This window comes from Gadus macrocephalus, chromosome 21 (genome assembly GCF_031168955.1).
Source record: "Gadus macrocephalus chromosome 21, ASM3116895v1".
NCBI classification, from domain to species: Eukaryota; Metazoa; Chordata; class Actinopteri; order Gadiformes; family Gadidae; genus Gadus; species Gadus macrocephalus.
The window spans coordinates 10,064,876-10,081,073 of NC_082402.1; the positions used below are offsets into that span (position 1 = coordinate 10,064,876).

The following is a 16,198-nucleotide window of genomic DNA, read 5'->3' on the forward strand; positions in this document are numbered from 1 at the left end:
GTGTGTGTGTGTGTGTGTGTGTGTGGGTGTGACGAGTGTGCATAATGTGTGCGTGTGTTATGTTTATGTGCACGCGTGTGTGTCTGTGTGTGTGCATGTGTGTGTGTGTGTGTGTGCGTGCGTGTGTGTGTGTGTGTGTGTGTTTGGGTGTGTGTGCGTGTGTGTGTGTTTTCAGATATCCGATGCCCTGGTGAAGCGTGTGAGCTCGTCCCAGGACCAGTGGGTGAAGGGGGCCCTGGAGCCCAAGGTGGGCCCCGAGTTTGACCTGACCCTCAGCACCGACACCCTGCTGCAGACCATCCTGCAGCTGGACTTCTGCCAGAACAAAGGTCAGTACACACACACAGACACACTATCATACACACACACACACACACACACACACACACACACACACACACACACACACACACACACACACACACACACACACACACACACACACACACACACACAGACACACTATCATACACACACACTATCACACATACACAGACACACTGTCATACACACACACACTCACGCACACACACACACACAGACACACACACTATCATACACACAGACGCACTATCACACACAGACACACACACACTGTCACACACACACACACACCCACAGACACACACACTAAAACCCACAAACACAGACAGGTACACACAAACACACACACACTCACGCACACACACACACACACACACACACACACACACACACACACACACACACACACACACACACACACACACACACACACACACACACACACACACACACATGTACAAAGATTTCTCCATAAGATTTGAAGCGTATGCAATATGTGCTGTTGCGTGTGGTCGTACATCTCTGGTTTATTCCTGTGGGTGGATATTAATGTTGCTGAGGGCAGCAGCACATCCTTGGGCTACATGATTCTTTCTGACATGTTCGATAATGAAAAACGAACAGACTCACAAAACAAACGACCCTTCTTAACCACTTTGTAATGAATTTTCATTTCAAATGTAGCCTTATAACACTTATTTTATACATTGGTCTACCGTACATAACAAGCGCAACGCAAACGCAAAGTTGAAAAAATTATCAATCGTCAATGTGCACTCAATATACATGCATAGCATTTTTTTGCATCGTATTCTTGTACTGTTTACACATACCACTGAGGCAGTAAATGTAGATTTATTTTCTACTTTACAGGTACAAATTCATTTCACTCGCTCAATCGGTTAACATGCTTTCCTGCATGAAGCAATCATTTATATATTAAAGGTTGCTCATTCACATGCTCGCTGCTATCAATGAAAAATATAACAAAGCAGAGTCTGTCCTTCTGGTGGTTGTGGAGAATTGAATTAAGTAGTTTGGCAAGTAGTTGAAATAATATAACAAACCTTGAAAATATATATGATGATGCTAACCTTTAAAGAATATATACATATATTACGATTTACTCGTAAAGTCCCATAAAGTGTTCCATAGGGAAGCAGGCAATTCTCAATATCCTTATGAACAACAACACGAAAAATTTATCCATGTAATGTGGTAAACACCACAACTTTTTTCCAGTCCATTTGAATGCGATTAAACTTCCATGTAACAATAATAAAACACAGAGCCCACCCTATCCGAGATCATCTTTCCAGATGGGCAGGAGACTTCCTTATCCAATCACACGCTCCCAGCGGGGTGTGAAGCCCAATCAGAGGCAGAGGGGGTGAGCCCTGGAGGTATTTCAGAGAAACTACTACTGCTTCTGCTACCGTTCACAACAAACCCTTCAATTCTCCTCACGTTGTACCCCTCGGACCCCAAACTGCCAGTCCCCACATGCACCCTATGCACCCTGTGTCCCACTGCCTTCCGGTTCCCTGTTTGATTCCCCGTTTCCATCCAAATGTCGGGCAACGGGAAAATGTGTATTTACCCCTCTGTGTCTTTCTTCGAAGAGGTTAGTTGAGTGGTTGTATGGTAGAGATGTGTTTTGGACAATCTTGGGCGCCCGGCAATGCATTATATTGTCGTGCGACATCCATTCCAAATCCTACATTAATCTCCAAATTCTCCTCATTGACATTGCAACTTCAAAAACGTTCTATCTTGAATTTCAGCCACCTACTTTCATATTTTGTTCTCAATGGTCAATATATGTTTTCGTAGAAACTTCTGGTAGAAAAACGCTGAGACCGCTTCAGAGAAGCTTGGTTGAACGATGGCATGGATAGTGGATCGAGACTGCGTGTCGTCTTGTCATCTGATGTCCTATCCTAGCTTATATCACTTACTGTGTTACACATTTTTGGCTGGATTCCTGACTGCAAATAAAACTGCATCCAACACTTTTCGTAACATTCATCTCAAGATTCACACTGCCCCATAGTTATTTGGGAATCAGATATTTACTGATCCAAGGACATGGATAGGTGTATCAATACTAATCACACAATCACACAACCGGCACAACTCTTTCTTCTCTGCTGCTCACCCCTGAACCCTTCGTGACTGCTGCCTTCCTAAGTGTTGTGTACCCCCCCCCCCCCCCCCCTCCTCTTGGGAGATCAGTGATTTCGAGGTCTGAAGTATGACACAGAACGTTTGACATCAGGAACTGCACTGCATCACATGTTTGTTCCCACTGTGCTTTGTGATATCCTGAATTTAGTGTGACGTGGTTGAATACATATTCCTCTACAACCACCAATAGCAACACCCATTTTCAAGTAGAAATATGTCCTTACTTGTGTTCTACATGAAGTTATTTGCACATCTGTTTTAATATAAACGCTATGTTTGGCTGTTGAAATAGTTTCACCATGGTGGATTTCTTTCTTCACACAATAGCGTATTTTTCTTCAGTATAACATTGACTTCACACATCTTTAACTACCATCCAAGGAAAATGTTGGACAACATTATGCTTTGCACACACACACACACACACACACACACACACACGCGCACACACGCACACACACACACACACACACGCACGCACGCACGCACGCACGCACGCACGCACGCACGCACGCACGCACGCACACACACACACACACACACACACACACACACACACACACACACACACACACACACACAGACACACACACACACACACCACACACTCACACACACACACACACACACACACACACACACACACACACACACACACACACACACACACACACACACACACACACTCACAACCGCCTTGACACCTGTGGTAGATCACACAATGTATGCTAAGACTTCATGCACATTGGGTTCACCTTTTTACTTTATCTTCCTTGAGAACCATTTTTTAAACAACCAGGTTTCTCTCTGATCTCTCCCTCTCTCTTTCTCTTTCTCTCTCTCTCCCTCTCCCAACCATCTATCCGTCCCCTGCTGTGCATTCTGTGTCTTGTGGGATCTGATTCTCCCGGCTATTCCCTTGAATTGCTCCCCCTCTATCTCTCTATTCCCCCCACCTCCCCTGATTCAAATCTGGGGACTCTTGCAATTCTTTGGCATCGTTCAATTCCCTAAACACTTCTTCTTCCTTTACTTTCGATCCTCTCATCCCCTTTGCCACCCACCCATCAACCCATCCAACAATCCATCATCCAATCCGTCTTCGTCCCTTAATCTCTTTATCCGTCCATCTTCACATTTATCATCCATCCGTCTGTCAATCCCCTCCACCCAACAGTGGACTCCTCTCCGTCAGTGCCAGCGGCCCCTCTGCTGCAGCTTGAGAAGTGCTGCACCAGGAACAACAGCGCCACGCTGGCCTGGAGGGTCACTGCGCCCGCAGGCAGCCCCATTGAGGGCTACGTGCTCGAGCTGGACGACGGCAACGGCGGACAATACAGGGTCAGCTGCACCAAGCGCACGCACGCACACACACACGCACGCACGCACGCACGCACGCACACACACACACACACACACACACACACACACACACACACACACACACACACACACACACACACACACACACACACACACAAATGTGATGTATTTATTTGCTGAACCAAAATGAAAAATGCGTGTGTGCATTTGAATCACTATTTGTCGGTGCAAGCATGCAAGCAAGGATGTTTTTCATGCACACAAACCAGGGGCTTTAAAGTATTTAATCTTACACGCGATAATGCCACACACAGAAAAGTTATCTCTGTTCTGCTGACTGAATGTAGCAGTCTGCCTTTTTATTATTTATAATCCATCTGCTTCTAGAGTCACATGATGGCCTCATGGTCTTCTGTATGTCTGTGAGGTTGTATTTGGTGGATATATATACATATATGTATGTATATATATTACGTGTGTTTGTTTAAAGACAGTGAAAGCACAAGAGTCATTTTCATTCTTAGTCTCTATTAATAATATATGTGTGTTTAATGTTCACGTGTAATGCGGGTAGTGCGACTGTGCACGCATTTGTACGCATCACATATTCATCTTCAATTGTGTGTGCTTGACCTGCCAATATGAGCCAATATCTTTGATGTCCGTGTGTGTATTTTGGGCGTGTGTGCCTGTTTGTGTGTGTGTGTGTGTGTGTGTCTCTGTGTGCGCCTCACAGGAAGTGTACGTGGGTAAGGAGACTGTGTGCACTGTGGACGGCCTGCACTTCAACAGCTCCTACAACGCCCGGGTGAAGGCCTACAATGGCATCGGAGTGGGAGCATACAGCAAGACGGTGGTGCTGAAGACCTCCGATGGTGAGAGAGAGAGAGAGAGAGAGAGAGAGAGAGAGAGAGAGAGAGAGAGAGAGAGAGAGAGAGAGAGAGAGAGAGAGAGAGAGAGAGAGAGAGAGAGAGAGAGAGAGAGAGGGAGGGAGGGGGAGAGATGAATGCACCATCAGAGTGCATTCATCATGCGATTAGTTGTAATTGACAATAGTCATGAAGGGATGAGTAAGTGCTTTGTGTGTTCTGTTATGGACCTCAACTCATCCGGTCTAAACGCATTACCAGGCTTATTGACACTGCACACTTGACACTGCACATTTGATAATTTGAATGAGCAGTTCATAAAAAGAGAGCCACAAGCAGCAGTACTGGAGGGCGGGCCATCCCGCGTGCTGAAGAGCCAAGTTTTGATCGGGCTCAGCATTAGTACTTGTATAGGCCTATGTGTTTTATTTATTTACCACCAAGTAAAATAAAAATTGTCTGGCGAAAGCTAGATAGCAGTTGCAGGCGCATTTCAGGGTGCGATAGATGATGGCTTTTGAAGCGTGTCATGAAATCGTTTTTTCAGTTGTTTCTTTTTCTTTAAAGCTCTTCTGAGATCAAAAATCCAGATAGTACAGGGAAACACTTTATACAGGGTTTATTCAGAGTTTAAGATTTCCTTACCTGCTGCTTGGAACGGGCCCCGGGCTTGTCTGAGAAGGAAGCATTGAAGAGGGAAGAGACAAAGGAAAAGAAAGAGCGGAAGGGAAGAAGGGGGTAAAATGGGGGACATTATTTGAGGGAAGCTCTGAGACAACAGAGGTATTACACCAATGCCTCCCCCCTGCACACACACACACACACGCACATGCGCATGCATGTATGCAGAAATGCAAATATTGCACGCACACACTCACACACACACACACACACACACACACACACACACACACACACACACACACACACACACACACACACACACACACACACACACACACACACACACACACACACACACAGATGCCCGACTTGCTCCCTGCCAGCCCCAGAAAAACAAGCAGTGCTGTCTGTTTTCAGACTGATAACTGAATATCCATTTTGTTATATTTTATTTATTTGTTCCGTTCTGTGCCGCCTCTTTTTTTATTTTAGTTTCATTCCTTCTAACCTTCCTTCCATTCATTAATGTATTCCTTCTGTCCTTTTCTTCATTGAACTTTTCCTTTTCCCCTCTAAACTCTTGCGTCTTCATCTTCAAGGTCACTGTGTGGAGCTCTTACACACAGTAACTGACTTGGCATTGTGCAGCGAGCTCACAGGCACTGCACAAACTCTGAAGGACCCTGGAGCAGAATATCTGTGTGTGTGAAGGGTGAATTTTATGTGTAGCCCATAGTGGGCTTGGATGCTGGCCAAGTACTTGCGTGTTTCATCCACACACGGGGTGTATTATAGTATACCACGGTATATGTTAAGAATGTGTGAGCTTCCGCTTTCCTTTTCCCTTTCAACCATTTAGCGCAGTGTATTTAACGACCGTAAATATCTTACAACTGATACTGATGGTTTTTAAACAGCCATTTAATGGCTTGAAGGCTGCATGCCTTTAGAAGGTAAAAACAACCTAAAAGTACAAAATCTTATCAGAGCAAATCCTCGGGAGAGAAATTGCTACTGTTCAAAATAAACTTTGTTTCCTGTGTGTCTGTGTAGTTGTGTGTGTGTGTGTGTGTGTGTGTGTGTGTGTGTGTGTGTGTGTGTGTGTGTGTGTGTGTGTGTGTGTGTGTCTGTGTGTGTGTGTGTGTCTGTGTGTGCGTGTTTGGAAGCCCAAATGAAGCACAAGATCCTTCACGTGTAATTTATGGGTTGCCTCCTGTGCTCTGGCTGCAGTTAGCTGATGAAGCACTTCCTTCTCCATGCAATTAATTATGCCTGTATATGTGTGTTTGTGTGTGTGTGAGTGTATGTGTGTGTGTGTGTGTGTGTGTGTGTGTGTGTGTGTGTGTGTGTGTGTGTGTGTGTGTGTGTGCATGCCTGAATACGTTCGTGCATGTGTGTGTGTATGTGTGCATGCGTGTCTGTGTGTGTGTGTGTGTCTGTGTTTCTGTGTGTGTTCGCACCTGTGTGTGCGCCTGTGTGTATGCATGTGCATGCATGTGTGCGTGTGTGTGTGTGTGTATGTGTGTGAGTGTGTGAGTGTGTGTGTGCGTGAGTGTGTGATTGCGTGAGTGTGTGTGTGTGTGTGTGTGTGTGTGTGTGCGTGCTGGGAAAGGTGCAGGGGGGCTGACCTCCAGCTGGTTACACATTATTTACAGCCTGACTGGCAGACTGGTTCACTCTAGATTCTGGCAATGGATGAAATGCATGAGGAGCAGCATCTGATTAGAACACGTGTGTCCAATATGGTCACAAAGTCATGAAGGAGTAGTTCAGCATCAGTAAACCGTAGAGTAACACCACACAAACTGTAGAGACAGCATCCAATTTGGGTAATGGTTATCACTACAACGGGTTTAACCGATTTTAATAATTCATTTTATTTGTAAAGCACGTTTAAGTACCACGGTACAATTTGGGAATAAAACAATAATAAATGATCATTATATTATAATTCTCTATCATTGTCCTGACAAAACGGAGTAATGAATAGGTTAAGTGAAGTAAACAATGGGGAGAGCTGTTTAGATTCATGATCCGACCAGGCTGGGAAAGATTGTTGATATAAGGATGGATTAAGGAGTTCTGTTTGCTTCTGAGGTAAATAGCCACCGGAGGTAAACCAGGTGGACGCCAGCTTGTATCTGTTCTTCGTCGTGCGATTCTGTGCATAGACCACTTATAGCATAAAATTAACCTACAGTCTGTTGTGTCTTTCTTGCAGTGGCTTGGTTCACCTTTGACCCCACCTCTGCACACCGGGACATCGTCCTGACCAATGAGAACCTGACGGTGAGCTGTAACAGCTACGACGACCGCGTGGTGCTGGGGACTGCTGCCTTCTCCAAGGTAGGCCACCAGTGTGTGTGTGTGTGTGTGTGTGTGTGTGTTTGTGTTTGATGTACGTAGTGTGGCCGGCATATTGGTCGCCATACACCGTCACCAAATCACAAAACTTCGATATAAATGAATCCCGCTTGCCTTTACTCCCTTTCCCTCCCCCACCTTCAAACTCAATAAAGGGCGTCCACTACTGGGAGGTGTGCATCGATCGCTATGACAACCACCCGGACCCGGCGTTTGGCGTGGCTCGCATCAACACCCTGAAGGACACCATGCTGGGGAAGGATGACAAGGCCTGGGCCATGTACGTGGACAACAACCGCTCCTGGTTCATGCACAACAACTCTCACACCAACAGGTCAGTGCTGCCCCACGCCTTCAGTGTGATGAGTGGGATGAGTGTGTTCACAGGCACTCATCGTTCTGAGGATTTTCTAAAGACCAGACGCACACACACTCGCACACTTGGAGGTACACTCGGGCTTGCTTCACACCGTCTCGTTTGGAGTGTAAAATTTCTCTAGTTCGCCAAGCAACAGGTTTGCCTGTGCCAGAGAAGAACAGCATGCCGTGTACGTCACTATGCTTTTTACACACACACACACACACACACACACACACACACACACACACACACACACACACACACACACACACACACACACACACACACACACACACACACACACACACACACACACACACACACACACATATGTATGACCGCACTAACAAGGCTTTCCGGTTTTGGGTACAGAACAGGAGAGAGCCTTTATTAATGTAGCTCACTTTTCACTATTTATTTTTAGTCTCCCTTTCTTATCATTGAAAGGCTGGGAACATTCGCCATGTCGTGTTTGGGGAGAAGGCATGTTTTTTTATTCAACTCGTCTCTACTCATTTATATTCCTCACGTCTCTATGAGGAACATAGAGAGATATGAAGAACTATAGCCACCAGCATATAAATATTCATGATTCAATGCCATTCATTCCGTCATGTGCCACTTGCACTCATTTAGTTTGAAGGAAAACGTAGCTGTCATGGTGTTTCAAAGTTCTTCAACCGCGCTTCATATTGTGAAAAGGGCTCTACGCTTGACATACAAGACATACAAGGGGATTGTATTTGCTCCTTTTCGTAGTTTGCTCCTTTAGTACAAAAGAACATTTTATCCCAGTAGCCCTTTTAGAACAAAAGGAAAATAAGGATGTTCAGGGACATAAGATAAAGTCAAAGGAAGTTGATGATAAAAGCTTACATTCATATTGTAGCTTTGGAACAGTTCCGTTTCGGGTTTCTATGAAAAGAAACCTTAAGCTGAAAAATATCATAGCTAGGATTTTTCATTAATTTAATTTCTGTTGGCCCATTTTTTGTCGGTCAGCGAGTGTAATCTCCTTTAGTAATTTTCCGAGCTAGCGATGACATTATGATATGATCATTCATAACCCTCGTTGCAGATTCTTCCATAAGACATCCCATGAAGGTGTTCATGTTTGTCAGTGTGTTTCCTGGGGAGCAGATCATTTGCTTTGTGTAAATGCTATGCAATAACGGTAACTGTGTGTGTGTGTGTCTGTGTGTTTGTGTGTGTGTGTGTGTGTGTGTCTGCAGGGCCGAGGGGGGCATCTCTAAGGGGGCGACGGTGGGCATCCTTCTGGACCTGACCCAGCGCACGCTGACGTTCTTCATCAACAAGGAGCAGCACGGGCCCACCGCCTTCGAGAGCCTCGAGGGGGTCTTCATGCCCGCCGTCAGCCTCAACAGAAACGTCCAGGTCAGCCGCCGCACTCTTGTCCGTTCGCGTATGACAAAACATTCAAGCAACTTGAATTGTTGTTCATTGTCATTGTCATTAAAATATTGAATCATGCAAACAATGTTGGCCTTGAATTTTGTATTACTGTGTCCTCCACTGTACTCACTGTACTTTTTTTAGCTATACCCTATTTGTAGCTATACTTTGATTATACGCGATGAGCTTTCCCAGCCTTACTTGTCAGTCGCTTTTGATAATGAACGTTGTTGTTGTTTTTTCATGTTGCATCTCTGGCTGCCGTATGGGTCTCTATGCGGTGCCTAGCCAACGACGCCTCAAAGCTCCAGTGAGCGACTCGAATGTGAATACTCCTAGCGGTTTAAGAATGCAAACCTGTTTGCCTTTCCAGCACTATATGCTATGACCGATCTCACCCCGGAGGCTGTTTGTCCACTGCAGGTCACCATCCTGACCGGCCTGGAGGTGCCAAAGACCATCAAGCAGTAAGGGCAGGACGGGAGTTGAGAGGAGGGGGGGTTTCCCTCCGCCCTGGCTACAGAGGGAGAGGGAGCCCCCTCTGGATGGGGACCAACAAGGGCCTCCGGAGAGACTCGCTCCATTCATTCATTTTGATGGACCCATTCCAATGATGTCATTTTGGGGGATTAACACTGTTACCTCTCTCCACCAGGCCCTCTCAAGGTGCCCGGGTTTTTGGAGGCTGTTATAGCATGATGGATGCTGCTTTAGGATAGGAGTTGGATGGGGGGGAAAAACAATGGAAGTGAAAGTCATGCAGTGCAAGTGAAGTCATTTGAATATGAAACCATCGTCTGGACCTGCTTTGTCTGAACCGGTTGGAGTGGGGGTTGGTGAGGGGGCATCCCAGCCCTCTGAAGTGCATCCAAGCCCTCTTACAAAACACATACCCTCTGACCAAATCCACAAAGGATAATGTCCACACACACACACACACACACACACACACACACACACACACACACACACACACACACACACACACACACACACACACACCTGTACATAACAAACTGGGTATTCCTCTTAAAAGTAGTTTTGGGGTTTTCACATCTTCACGTCAAGTGTGCTTTTATTTTGGTTGATTGGGTACAATCACGGAGACAAGAAGACACCACCACTGCAAATGTTTACAAGCTAAACGCAACAATACACGTTCAGGGCATAAAGGTGTGAAGAGTGCGGACTGTGATTTGTTCTCTCCGCTTCTCTCAAAGGACAAAAACAAGAGGGGACATCACACTCACTGTGCTCACGGCCCCGGCCAGCTGTGACTCCCCCTGTCACCTGGGGAAAGCTGCGTCACACTCTACGTTTTTTACCCTTCTTTTTTCACACATCCACTACTATAGTCACACATGAGCGGATAGGAATCTTGAAAGGAATAGCCCAATTTTTCACAGAGGGGTCGTCGTAGGACAGACGCAGGCGTCAACTCATAGCGCTAATCACGTTTTGCACTCCCTTCTTGAACTAGGGCGCCGCACGGGTGATAGACCTCTCTTCCCTAGTTATGTCTACCACTCATGTCTTCTGCCCTTGTGCAGTCCGGTAGCACAGTTATAATTAGTGTTACGAGTGCCACCTGTATTTGTCTTACGACGACGCCTCTGTGAAAACGGTCTGTTCTGCGCCATCTGAGAGCAAAGCGGGCGGCTCCGGCGGTTCGCTGGCGCGCCCCTAATGCCCTGGCAGGGATGCAGGGGCGGCATGCTGTGCACAGCCAGCTACAGCTGAACTCCATTTCCTGAGAGCTCTGAAATGAGGCTTAATTGTCTCCCAAGAGCTTAATGTCCTAAAAGGGCTAAACATAGAAATAGAAAAAAAAAATCAAGCCAAACAGGATTTATTTTGTTTGTTTAATTTGCATCTTTTGGTTCACTATTTTATGTCAGAAAGAGTTATAGGTGTGTATGAATTCATTCTTTTCATTGTTATTTATTTATTTTTGTATGCATTTGTGCTTTATTTTCTCTCCTACCAGTAAAGGCATATGTCAGCCTTGGGAATGAGCTTCAAAGTTCAAACCAAACCACTGTGATTACAGAGTTAAAATAATACATTTATTTAACATTCCTATGTATATATTTGATCAAACTACTGATCTTACTAGATATAAAGAATGAGCCTTTTATGAACTTCGTCATATCTAATTTATTTTACATTAAATATTTATATTCTCTATAAAAATTGTTTGTGTGTGTGTGTGTGCGTGAGAGTTAATCATGTACAACAGATTGATGTAAAAACAGCCCATTTGTACAATAGGGTCACGTGTGCATGATAGTGCTGTTGATGGTCCTGTTTAATGTAACTTATTAGTAGACAGGCAATGGGATTTTATGATTATGAATAGTTATAAAGTTATAAAGCATGGTTTAATCATTTAAGTTCACAGGCAAGTTTATTTAATATCCCAAGTTGTATTGTAAATACTGTACCGCGATGTAACGTCTTTGCTCCGAGCGTGAGAACAAAGTCCTACGTTGTCATTTCTCGCCCTCTGCTGTCCGAAATTGTGAACTAAAAAAGGATCTCATTTACACGCTATGTTGCAGATCACTTGTGTGGGGGATCACGAAGTCTGCAATCATTTATTGTTACATGTATTTATTTGTTACAGTTCGATTTTTTAAACCTGATAGCCCAATCTAACTCTGTACACCCCTCCCCCATGTGAACCCAACCTTGAATAATTCCTATCCAGAGAAAACGGTTAAATATTGTACAGGGAGGAAATCGTTTTATTAAGACTAACGACTGATTTAGTGTCTAGCTGTAAATATAATTTTTATTATTTTTTATTATGTTTTGTTAACATGCCCCTCAACCATGATGCCAGTACAAAGTTCTACTGCTATTAACTTTGACAGCTTAAGTCCCTTGCTGTGTGCCACTGCCAATCGTTGGATTCTCTGCTTCAGATGCTTTTTATAACAACAATCAAAGCTGCTAGCTGTAATTTAATGTTACAGCGGGACGTTTTCTCAAAAATGCATCCCAGTAGCGCACCCTGCCAGATGAAAATGTGAACTTATGTATAATTTTCCAGCGTTCCTAAAGGTGTATAGATTACATTTTTAGTGTGCATAGTACGTTAAGTGAACAAACTTGAACAGGGTATCCAAGACCCGATATCTAAATTGTGGATGAGGAGCAAAGCAGAAGAGAGAATTCTCCTTTGATGCAGTGATACCACATCCTATAATCATCAGTAGTACGATTCCTCGTTAGTGTCATTAATATCCTTTGAGCCTATCTAGGCCACCTCACCCATCTGCCGAGATGTAAAAGGTTTTGTACAAATAAATAATTTGTAAATGACAAAGAAAGCCATTCTAACTATTGTTCGGAGAACTCTACGGTGTAAATGAAAACAAATTTTTTTTGGGGTTGTTTTATAAAAACAAAATAAATATGACTGACAGAACAATGTTGGTGGTGCAACTCCACTATCTGTGTTGGAGCTCTAAATCATTCCAGCATCCTTTGTCTGCATACAACATTTCCTTCAGGTGCTCTTCAGGCCTTCGTTTGGGCAGTTCGAGCTCTGGTGCTGTTTTTCTGCCACCGTCTTAACACAAGGTCGTCGACGACCACAACAACCACCACCACGGATTGCTAGTCCCGCTCTTATCCTCTCATTTGGGGCCGTTGATCTTCTCGATCTCCTTGGAGCTGAGCCTCAGCATCCCGCTTTTGAAGCGGCCCATGGAGGCGGAGCCGGCGCTGGAGCCGAACACAGAGGGCGTCTCCGTCTTCTTCTTCTTCTTCTTGTCCCTGTCCCTGATACCAAACAAAATGGAGGCGGGGTTAGGATTCAGCCAGGGTTGACGTGGCGCAGGAACCAGGACCCACGAGGGCTTAAAAAAAGGACTAGGCTTAACTCCAATTTGTCCTTGCACAGCTACATTCACTCTACATAATAACAAGCAGATCAAAACCACAAGGTCGGGAACCTGCATGCGCTGTTCAGGACATGAATATATGCTGCATTGGAGCCGGTTGGCATGGCAAAAGGCATGCCAACACTTTGTGCGTCTCCCTACTCACAGCCCACATGGCTGCCAAATGAGATGTCCTAGATGTGGAGAATGCCTGCTGGGGGGGAACAATACAGTACAGAGACCCAGAAGCCCCCCACTCACCCTGGTTTGCTATTCTTCTTCTTCTTCTTCTTTCCCTGGTCCTACAAGCAAGAGAAAACAGGTCAACACACAAACATTTGAGGAGCAAAACAATGACAATAAAGTATTTTCAGAAGGAGGGGGGAGTCAATATACACTATGATTGTGAAAAAAGTCTTGAGTTAAGGGCTAATCTGGGGAGGATGGTGAAGGCATTGTGATTGCACATCATACAATGTATGTTCAGCCAAACACCAATGAAATCTGTCAGATTTCAGTCATGAATGACACGGGGGTTCCCCATCTTTCTCACCTATAAAATAAAATAGAATATATTGTTGACTCATGTCTACTGGAACTAGTTAGCCTTGGGAGCTGCCAAAGAAACTCACGGGTTGAACTTCCTCCTGGGCCGCCTTCTTCTTGTCTTGGAGTTCCTGCTGTAGCGCCTTGTAGTTCACATACTGCTTTTTAGGGGGCTGGGATGGAGAGAGAAGCATTGGCTCATCTTACTAATGACACACTATTGGGATTCCTTTTTGGAATGTAAAGCCTTTGTTCGGCAAGTCCACTTCCTGTCTTGAGGAAAATATATCAAGTAATATAAATACTTCATTCATTATTGTAAAATTGTTTGCTTGATGTGATCGTTTTAAAGACTTTTGGGAGTGTGGTGTCAAAAACTATATAGCATAGAAATTAAATCTGGCCACACTGAAGTGGGGAATTATGTGGAAGCCCTGCTGCAGAAACAAGAGGCAAGCCCTTGAGGTTTGGAGAGAGAGGGAGAGTAATGGGGAACTCCTCCTTACCCTGGCCCCCAGCATGATGGCCCTCTCCTGCTCAAACGACCGCTGCTGCTCCTTCTTGTAGCCCCTGATGCCAAAGCGATGGACCTCCAGTCGGGCCTGGACACACAAACACAAAAATGTGCACACATTATTATCCAACATTTAACAGAAGCGAAAGGAGGTTTGGATGGCAAATACTGAAATGCTCCAGCTATTGCACTTTTTAATACTTACTTACTTACATTCTTGACGATTAAGGTCAAGTATGTAAAGTGCTTCTCACCTTTTCAAACGTCAGTTCTTCTGGGTCATCTTTGTTACTTTCCTCTTGCTCCTTGACATTGGGGACCTATAGAAAATAAAATATATTACAGTCTTGACGAAGAGGGCTAAACATCCATAACATCAGAGGAAAATAAATGTCAGGTTAATTTCAACACAAGCTGGAATAAAAGTCATGTTGAGGTCCGTTTGCAATATAGAATTATTCCATGAAACACAGACACACCACGCTGTCACTTGTCTTTCGTCTCTTTTCACATAGGCATTGTGATCGTAGGACAAACAAAGGTTTTACTCATGAAACTAATCATAAGACCGCTGCGGGGTAGTAGACTGACCTAGTGATGATAACCACTCACTGACCATGGAACATGTGCCCTGGTACATACATGGAGCAGACCCATAGCTGGGACACCTGAGCTTGACCTTTAGCAACACCTCTGTTAAATTGGTCTATTGAAGAAGATGATAACAAAGACGCTGCTCCTGATCACACACAACTCACGTGATTGACTAAAACAACTATAAATGAGTGCTAAAATGTAATTTAGTAATATCTCCAATGCTATCTGTACTTCAAATTATTACAGTTCTGTATTGGCTAACATGCTTGCACAGGATAGGATGCAAAGACATACAGTGAGAAGTAATTTGTAAAGAGTAATGTAGAAATTATGATTTCAGTCACCATTTCACAAAATATCATGGACATGTATAGATGTTAACAAGGAACATTTCGACATTATTACAGATCGGTCTTACAATTTTTATGTCGGGGGTAGGTTTCTGTTGGACCCTTGGTTTCTTGAGGGGGTCTTCGAAAGTCACCACTTCAACCTTTGGCATCAGTTTCCTGGGTGGACCTGGGTGAACTAAGGCAATGTATATTAACAACAAGTTAAACATAAAAAAATGTGTCACATCCATAAGTCAATAGCATCAATAGCAACACAGGGCATAAGGACTGTTTATACATTATGTAAATAAAACATTAATAAATGTTGCTTACCTGTAGCGGTGTGTTTCGTTTTTTCCTGGCTGTGTTTAACTGCTATATTCTGTGTTTTCGTATCTGTGGCATCACCACAGACCTCCGTAGAAACAACTGCCTCTTCCTCCTCCGCTTCTAGAGGTCTTTTTCGCTGTTTCTTCTTCTGCTTTTTTCCTGACTTCATGCCATCCCCTGCAATAATAAGGGCATCGGACATTTAAGCACAACGTAAGGCACCCAACACGAAAAATCTGCATGCTAAGTTCTCTATGTTATGCTAGCTTCAAAAGCTAACACACTGCTTACCAAAATCATACAGGTTATTTAGCACTTGATCGAGTAAGAACTGTTCGTCTTCCGAAGTGTCCGTATTGTCCATGCTCATTATGCCCTGAATTGATAAATTAGAGAGATAAAAAATGATACTGCTAGTTTTCTAGTGACTTTCAGTAATGAATGACAACATAGTAAAAGAAAACACGTGTGTGTGTGTGTAGAACAGCTATGTGTTGGGCTTGCTGGCCACCGTAGTCAACTGT

General features: G+C 44.3%; 2 protein-coding genes across 3 annotated transcripts in view; one reads left to right on the forward strand and one right to left on the reverse strand.

Annotated features, from left to right (window-relative positions):
* LOC132450064 (E3 ubiquitin-protein ligase TRIM9) overlaps nucleotides 1-12,484 on the forward strand; it is a 37,054-nt gene extending 24,570 nt beyond the window's left edge. Inside the window, exons 5-12 of one of the 2 annotated variants that reach the window (XM_060042032.1) lie at nucleotides 176-329; nucleotides 1,614-1,727; nucleotides 3,689-3,852; nucleotides 4,571-4,709; nucleotides 7,549-7,673; nucleotides 7,847-8,025; nucleotides 9,285-9,447; nucleotides 9,889-12,484. In XM_060042032.1, coding sequence (XP_059898015.1) covers nucleotides 176-329; nucleotides 1,614-1,727; nucleotides 3,689-3,852; nucleotides 4,571-4,709; nucleotides 7,549-7,673; nucleotides 7,847-8,025; nucleotides 9,285-9,447; nucleotides 9,889-9,936 — 1,086 coding nt within the window. In that variant the 3' untranslated portion in view covers nucleotides 9,937-12,484. The remainder of the gene's footprint in view (nucleotides 1-175; nucleotides 330-1,613; nucleotides 1,728-3,688; nucleotides 3,853-4,570; nucleotides 4,710-7,548; nucleotides 7,674-7,846; nucleotides 8,026-9,284; nucleotides 9,448-9,888) is intronic. The other variant, XM_060042033.1, reaches the window with a different exon arrangement.
* On the reverse strand, nucleotides 12,111-16,197 carry c21h1orf131 (chromosome 21 C1orf131 homolog). The gene is made up of 8 exons (XM_060042035.1): nucleotides 15,966-16,197; nucleotides 15,678-15,851; nucleotides 15,431-15,540; nucleotides 14,670-14,735; nucleotides 14,408-14,503; nucleotides 13,988-14,074; nucleotides 13,617-13,657; nucleotides 12,111-13,254 (listed from the first exon to the last, which is right to left on the reverse strand). Exons 1-8 carry the CDS (start codon nucleotides 16,042-16,044, stop codon nucleotides 13,110-13,112), a joined length of 798 nt encoding a protein of 265 aa, XP_059898018.1. The 5' UTR covers nucleotides 16,045-16,197; the 3' UTR covers nucleotides 12,111-13,109.
* Between the last annotated feature and the right edge of the window lies 1 nt (nucleotide 16,198).

What these genes read in the sequence shown, in the direction of transcription:
- c21h1orf131 (XM_060042035.1), bottom strand. Translation starts at nt 16,044, where the DNA reads ATGAGCATGGACAATACGGACACTTCGGAAGACGAACAGTTCTTACTC. An exon ending in AAATAACCTGTATGATTTTG is followed by an intron (nt 15,852 to 15,965) that starts GTAAGCAGTGTG and finishes TTATTATTGCAG; the next exon opens with GGGATGGCATGAAGTCAGGA. An exon ending in CTACCCCCGACATAAAAATT is followed by an intron (nt 14,736 to 15,430) that starts GTAAGACCGATC and finishes TATTTTCTATAG; the next exon opens with GTCCCCAATGTCAAGGAGCA.